Source organism: Trichosporon asahii (assembly GCF_000293215.1).
Source record: "Trichosporon asahii var. asahii CBS 2479 unplaced genomic scaffold scaffold00071, whole genome shotgun sequence".
Lineage (NCBI taxonomy): Eukaryota > Fungi > Basidiomycota > Tremellomycetes > Trichosporonales > Trichosporonaceae > Trichosporon > Trichosporon asahii.
The window spans coordinates 880,536-888,173 of NW_014040854.1; the positions used below are offsets into that span (position 1 = coordinate 880,536).

Below are 7,638 nucleotides of genomic sequence, written 5' to 3' on the forward strand. Positions count from 1 at the left end.
CCCCCCTTCAGAGCTGATATACAGGCGCCGCAATTCGGGCGCGCGTTCCTGGACCTGTACAACCCGAACGACTTTGTCACGATGGCGCAGACGCTGAAGGTGCTGAACGCTGTGCGCTTCTACGAGATCGGCATCCCGATCACCTACGACGAGTGAGCTTTCGTTACGCTTGTCCAAGCTGACGCCCAGGTACATCTTCATCGGGCCGCCGGCGCTGATCTCGCGCCTGCTCACGCGCAATATGCACCTCCTCGCGCTCCGGATTTCGCAGTACCTCGGCCTCCGCCCCGATCCGGTCCTGAAGCACTGGGCCGTAGCGCGGATAGCGCGGAGCAAGTCGGCTCTGTCGCAGGAGAGCGACGCGGGCTTGTGTTCAGCCATAGTCGAGAAATTCGAGAAGGAGGGCGAGCGCGCGTCCTACGCCGACATAGCGAAGAAGGCATGGGAGGCCGGGCGGGTGCGTCTCGCGACGATGCTGCTAGACCACGAATCGCGCGCGGCCGAGCAAGTGCCCTTACTCCTCGAGATGAAGCAGGACAAGATTGCGCTGGAGAAAGCCGTCGACAGCGGGGACACGGACCTAGTGTACCACGTCCTGCTGCGGTTGCAATCAGCCCTGAGTCCCGGGGACTTCTTCCATCTGCTCGACGACAGCCTGACCCCCGCTCTCACGCCGGCTGTGCGCCTGCTGCAAGTGTATGCGCGGGAGAACAACCGCCAGCTCCTGCGCGACTTCTACTACCAGGACGACCGGCGCGTGGACGCGGGCACGCTGTATGTCGAAGAAGCGTACGCGACCCCATTGGCAGACGACAGGGCCGAGCTCCTCCGGCTGGCCTCAAAGTCCTTCGCAGAGGACAAGGACGCGGCCTTCGAGTCGAAGCAGGCCGAGGACGCGGCCCGCTTGTTGCAGATGCAAGCAGGCTACGAGGCGGAGGCGGACCACCGCGTCGCTCTCCGCGGCCTCAGTCTCTCGGACACTATCTCAGCGCTCATAACACACGGCCTGGGCAAGCGCGCCGAAGCGCTCCGATCCGCGTTCAAAGTGCCGGATAAGCGGTGGTGGTGGCTCAAGCTCAAGGCGCTCGCCGCGGCCAAGAACTGGACCGCCCTCGAGACATTCGCAAAGTCCAAAAAGAGCCCGATCGGGTACGAGCCATTCGTCCGGCATTTGCTTGCTGTCGAGCAGCCGGGCCAGGCCGCGCTGTACGTGCCCCGCTGCGAGGCGCGACACCGGCCAGATCTCTACGTCGAGTGCGGGCTTTGGGGCAAGGCCGCCGAGGCAGCTAAGGAACGCGGAGACAAGAGTAAGCTCGAGGAGATCAGGCAGAGGGCGCCCAGCGGGCTGGCCCAAAGGGAAGTCGAGGAGGTGATTCGGAGAGCGAAGTGAGTCGGCGAACGCACGAACGCAGTGAGCCGTCGAACCTCGATCCTGGCCTCGCTTCTCTCGACATTAGAATAATAATGGCATTTCATAGGAACTGTAAAATGCAGATTTTTTCTCCATCGCTATGGCTACTTTCATTATGGTCTCTCGTGTCGACTGATATCGGCGGGCGTGGATGTCACCTCTGCCTCTCGTCCTCCTCTCATGTACCTCTTCCAACCCCCCTCCTCATCCTCCTCATCGCCCTCTACACCACCTCTGGCATCTCATCTCCAGTCCTCGGCGTCCTTCGTCCGCTTAGAACAAGCAAACAAAGTTGGACGGGAAGTCGTTCCGGCCCGGAATCCTGCGCGCCTCGTCGAGCAGCTCGCCCGACCACCACCCATCCTCGGGCGTATCCGTGACGGCGATAATGTCTCCGCTCTGGAAATCAAACTCGGCAGAGCTCTGCGCCGTGTAATCGTACAGCGCGCGGACGTAGAAGAGGACGGGCTTGCCCGTCGTGCTCCACTCGCCCGTGAAGGCGCCTTGTGGGGCTTGGTTGGGCGCGGGGGAGGGGGAGCGCTGCACCGCCTGCGTCGGGGCGGGCTGGGCTTGAGCGGGAGAGTGCGAGGGTATGGCAGCTGCGAGGGCTGCGAGTAGCCGTACGATCCGCTCGATTGGTGGCCGGGCGTGTACTGCGAGGCGGGAGGCTGCTGGGGCTGACCCCACTGCTGCGCCGGCTGCTGACCATAGGCCTGCTGGGGCTGCTGCTGGTAGCCACTTCCGTGGTAGCCGGACGAGCTGATCGAGTGCTGCTGCTGGTGGCCGTACTGCTGCTGTTGAGGCTGCTGGGGCTGCTGGTACGACTGCTGAGGCTGCTGCTGCTGGCCCGGCGGGCTCTGGTATCCACCGTACGCCTGCTGGGGCTGGTCACGGCGTTGCTGCTCCTGCTGGCGCTGCTGCTCGAGATGTTGCTGGCGGTACGCCTCGGCCATGCTGTCGTGCGCGACGCCTCCGCGCTCGTCGAGCGAGATGCCAATGTTCTGCGGCCCGAGGCCGCCGCTGTTGCTTCTGGGCGGGGCGGGCGAGGTGCTCCTGAACGTGCTCTGGGGCTGCGGGCTTGGACTCCTGGCCGCGTTGCCCGTGCCAATACCGACAAAGCCCTCGCGCGCCTCCGCGGCCGGCTCGGGCTTCTCGTTGATCGATCCCTGGCGGGAACGGTTCGAGTAGATGCTCGCGGGGCGGGAGCGGGCGCGCTCGCCGGGGAAGGCCTGGTGGTACTGCTGCATTACGTCGTCAGCGATGTGGCTTGCCGGCTGGGACGGGGCTTGCATCATGGCTGGGGACGGGGCACGGTTGCTGCCTGCTGGCGAGGTGGGGCGGCTGGCGGGGTGCGCGCCGACGACGTCGTCGGCATAGTTGGAGTAGTTGACCGAGTTGCGCCCGCGGCGCTCAAACTCGGCCATCGACTTGGCGAGCGCCGCCGCCGTGTGGCCCTGTGCCGGCGGGATCAGGGAGCTGTCGACGACACTACCTCCGCGCACGTGCGAGCGTTGGCTCAGTGTCGATCCCACAGCAGAGGTCGCTGGCGACGCAGCGCGCGCAATCCCGCCCCCAACAACACTACTAACCTGGGATCCTCCGTAGAGCGAGTCGGTCCGGCGCGTAGACGCCCCGCGTCGGATACTGTTCGGACCGGGCGGGTTGTTCCGCAGGTCGGCCAGCGCCTTCGCCATCGGGTCGTCGTCGTCCGCGACGTCACGCGAGCTCGGGCTCGGCGGGGCAGGCGCAGCAGGCGCAGTGGTGGTCTTGGGCGGCGCAGCGGGCGGCACCTCGTACTGGCTCGGCAGACCGGCAGTAGACACACCAGCGGCCTTGGGGTCGAAGGGCATGCCCGGGGTGACGCCTGAATCAGGACGGGGCTGCGGCCCGTTGTCCGTCAGGGTCAGGCGCTCAATGCCGTCCGACGCATCCTCGGCGCTGGGACCATTGTTGTTCATGACTGCGGCAGTCACGACGGGCGTAGCAACAGACGGGGCGACGTCCTCGGGCTCCGACTCGGGATCCGGTCCACGAGTGACGGGGACGGGCGGCCGATTCGACAGGCGCTTGAACTTGGCCTGGTGGAACGAGGGGTCTGGGTGGTACTCGCCGCGCGAGTAGTCGATGAAGCGCGGCGGGTCGGGAATCTGGTCGCCTGTGCCCCATCCGCGCACAAAGTTGACCATGTCCGTCAGGGGGTCGAAGCCCTCAAGGTTCTCTCGCATGCGCTCGCACGACTGGATGTCAGTTCAGGTTCAGATTCAAGGAAACTCACGCTGTCGTCCTCGACGCACACCTGCGACACGGCGTTCGCATACGCCCACACGATGTCCTTGGTGTGATGCATGCGCTCCTCCTCGAGGTCCTGGACCGTGTCGCAAAAGTTGCGCCAGTCGTTCTCCCACTTGGCATTCGTCTGCTCGAGCACGCTGACAAAATTGCGGAAATCATTCTCGTTGCTGCTGATCGTCTGCTTGACGCGATCAATCTTGCTCTCGAGCTTGTCGAGTTCTCGGCCCTGCACGAGCTGCTTGTTGGCCGTGAACGAGTTGAGCTTGACGCAGTCGCCCTCGTAACGGTCGCGCGCCTGTTTGTCAGCTTTGCACGACAACCATAACTCACCTTGGCGACGTGCCCCTCCTGTAAGCCCTTGTTCCGCCACGACTTCTCAATGCTCGCCTGCGGCCCGCGCTTGAGGTCGGCATACTTGTTGGCGAGGTCGAGGGTGGGCGTCTCGACATTCTGGTGCAGCTCCTGGCACAGCTGCATGTGGTATGAGGCCTGCGCCGACGTCTCCTCCTGCACGACCTTGAGGGCTCTTGAGAGCTCGCCGACCTCGTCCTTGCCAATCGTCATCTTGGACAGCTTGGAGAGGCGCTTTGCGTACTCCTCCTCGATGGCCGCGCGCTCCTTCCAGAACTGCCGCAGCTCGTCAACGGTGCGCGCCGCGCCACGCAGGCGCGCCATGATCACCTCGTACCCACGATCACCCTGGCCCCAGAACGCATTGCAAAAGTCGAGACTGGAGTCGACGGGGTCCTCGGGCACTGGGCCGCTGCCGCCGTGGTGCAGGCGGGCTAACGAGGTCGACGACTGGGACCGCTCGGGGCGGCCTGGCTCTGCCATTGTGTCGACGGTGGGCTAGGAAGTCTTTCTCAGAGAAGGTCTGTTAGATAGGCAATACGGCAGCTTGGCCTCGAGACTGTTGTGTTCTTGTTGCCAGACTGCGCTGCGCTGCGGGGTAGGCGTGCGTGCAGTTGGAGGGGGGCGAGGGGTCCGTGGTCCGTGGTCCGCTGCGAGCGATGGGGCGTGGGAGCGTGCAGGGGGTCGTGTGGGTGGGTGGCGTGTCAACGGCGAGGGGAGCGATGGGGTGGATGGGGGTGGGGTAGTGATAAGAAGTTGTGAGATGAGTAAGGGGAAGTGGTGGGGAAAGTGTGGATGTGGAAGGAGTAGGTTGGATGTGGATGATTGCTCCGATGCTTGAGTGGTGACCCCCCTGGTGTTGTGCTCGGTGCCGTCACTTGGAGTTGTGCGACGCTCGCTCATGGCAGCATTATGGCCCATGGCCGTGCCTGGGGAAGGGAATGACCAGGGCAGGGGTCACAGCTTCTCTCTCGTGGCCGCTGGGCCCTTCGCCCTACGCCCTTTTGCTGCACTGCGCCTGGCCCCCCCTTCCCCTTTCACCCGCGCCCAGACTCCTTGTTTGGAGCCCGACATGAGCTGCCTGGAACCATAAACACGCGTCCACACCCTTGCAGCTCTTTATCACTGCCACGTCATTCTGCCCGGCTTCTACGCGCCGCTGATGTCATGTCGGCCTCTCAGCTCTAGTACACCGAGATGCATTGCATCGCCATCTGCACAGAGGTGCTCGATTGTCGACGGCGCACACAGCCTCGTCTTGGACCTGCCCTTGGAGTGAACCGAATCTTGTGTGCTTGGCGCATACGAAAGCGTCCTTGTCGGCGTCGAGAGGTATGCCCGCACAGGAAGCGAGGAATGGACCGACAACGAAAGAGCGATGGGGCGCTCGTTGAAGGGTGTACGCAGGGATGCTGCTGCGGTTTAGACAGGCAGTGCTCCTCCGCAGTTACTTTAGAAGGCAAGTTGTATCAGCAAACATTCGAGTGGCCGCGCTCTTCTATGTCTTCCCCAGTGTGCGGGAACTCCATCAAGAGGCACGCTTCTATCACTCCTTCGACCCATTCCAGCGGAACCACGAGGCATTTACGTCAACCGGTTGCGTTCAGTCCAGGCCTTCCACCACACTCTTCGGTACGCAGATCACCGGTCCCACTCAATCCAGTCTTCTAACAACTGAGCATTACGTGCAAGCAGTGAAAGAAAGCAACCGCGGCCCGTCAACTTACTCTGATCAGTGCCATGGCCAAACGAGGTTGAGTGTCAATCTCACTTGAACCATCGTATCATGCCGTCGCAGCACACGCGTGCACAGAACGCGGAAATGAAAGATGGCCAAACCTAGAACGCTGAACCTTGTTTGTTTCTGTGCGCTGGCAGGCGAGGGGGACGCGCTAAATGGACGTGAAGCTGAAACGACGCCTGAACGTCAGGCACGCAGCGGATGAAATGTCGAGAGGTGCGCACATGGGCTGTCGAGGCCAGAAAACGGGCACACATTGGTTAACCGCGAGATCGCGAGAGAACAAGGTCTGGGCCCGCAACGTGCATGGAGCGCGTACGTCGGCGTGCTGTGTGTGTCCCGAATGACAGTATGCTTATATGAAATGGAAGCGTTGAGGTTCTGTGTTCTGTAAATGGTCGATGACATTGTGCTGACGCTACTGAGCACACAGCAGGCTCACCACAGGATGCTTCTATGCAACCGCTCACTCCCTGGCTACCAGTCTGGCACAAACTCGAGTCTCGCTTTCCGCCACGCTACATCTCGCCTTTCACCACGCTACATCTCAAAAGCTCACAAAGCGCGCACCCTTCCTCGGCAGCCTACGGTTGTCTTTCTGCACTGATCTTTCTCAAAGCGGACGTATCCGTTGGTGCCCGGCGCAGGCGCTCCGCGAGATGAACTCGGGCGAAGCCTAGAACACGAGAAGAATGTGACGAGAACGTCAGCCGGAGCGGCTGTAGCGGCTGGAGCGGCCGGAGCAGAGCTCCAGTGCCATCTCCCACTGCTGCTGTCTCTGCGGGGTCTGTGATCCGTCTCGTTAGCACCGATTCCCAGTCTCGTGCAGGGGAACAGAGAGAGGGGCGGAGACAGAGGTCAACATATCCACGAGGTCGGCGATGCCGCCCCCTCCCAGGCTTCGGTATCGATGCTCAAGCTCTGCAGCGCTTCCAGCGGCGCACTGCCCGCGAAACAGTCATACTGCCCCAGGAGTAGGCGGTAGCGCCCAAAGGCCTCGAAGCGCCCGCTCTGCCTCTCAACCGCCGAGCCACCGTTCGCTACGCACATGTACGTGCTTGCACTTGTTCCCCCATACGGCCCCGTTCGTCGGCGAGCCTCCCCAGTGCGCTGGCGTACGGGATAGATGAGGCGGAGAGAGGAAGGGGAGCGCATGTCCCATCGGGACCACATGCAGGTCGGTGATCCGGCGTGCGTCAGGCGCCGGAAAGTGGCCGCGCACCAAGGCAGGCATGGCGGACAAGGTCCACAGGAGCGGTAGGCGGCGAGGTCTCTGCGATGCACGGGTGGTCGTGCTCGTTGGTCATGGCGCTAGTGAGACTCTCCAAGGGCCAGCACTGCCATGGCGGTTGTTCATATGGCGAGTCACACGCCGACCTGTGCATACAGCCGACAGAGTTGCTGCTTGCAGCCATGGAGATTGCAACTGCAAACGGCATAGTCGGCAATCGTGGCTCTTTGTGGGCGGTCCCTGGCTGTCGCAGCCAAGCCCTTTGGGGACTACAATCAGGGTGAGGGTCAATGGGCTTAGTCCAGCTCTCATCTTTCAGGTGGTCAGTTGGAGGGAGGGGATATACATGCGTTGTTGTCTACTTGATACACTTCAGATGCTTGATGATGATGATATTACTGCGCTGCGCTGCGTCATGCTGCGTCCTTGATCCTTGCGTGCGTGGTTGTGATGTACTGAGTTTGGTTTGGGTGGAGGCAAGCCGTGACTGGTTGCAGGTTGCGGCCGAAGGCTGAAGGAGGCCAAGGAAGCCCTGCGATTTTGCGAGTGTGTGTGCGGTGTGCGCCATAGGGTGGTGTTGGCGGTACCGACCGGGTGGCTGTGAGGAGCGGC

General features: G+C 62.5%; 1 protein-coding gene across 1 annotated transcript; it reads right to left on the reverse strand.

The window, feature by feature from the left end:
- Positions 1-1,684: 1,684 nt before the first annotated feature.
- A1Q1_05164 (uncharacterized protein) lies at positions 1,685-4,537 on the reverse strand (the record flags this gene model as incomplete). The annotated part of the gene is made up of 4 exons (XM_014321971.1): positions 1,685-2,019; positions 2,094-3,648; positions 3,687-3,980; positions 4,034-4,537. 4 exons carry the CDS (start codon positions 4,535-4,537, stop codon positions 1,685-1,687), a joined length of 2,688 nt encoding a protein of 895 aa, XP_014177446.1.
- Positions 4,538-7,638: the final 3,101 nt, after the last annotated feature.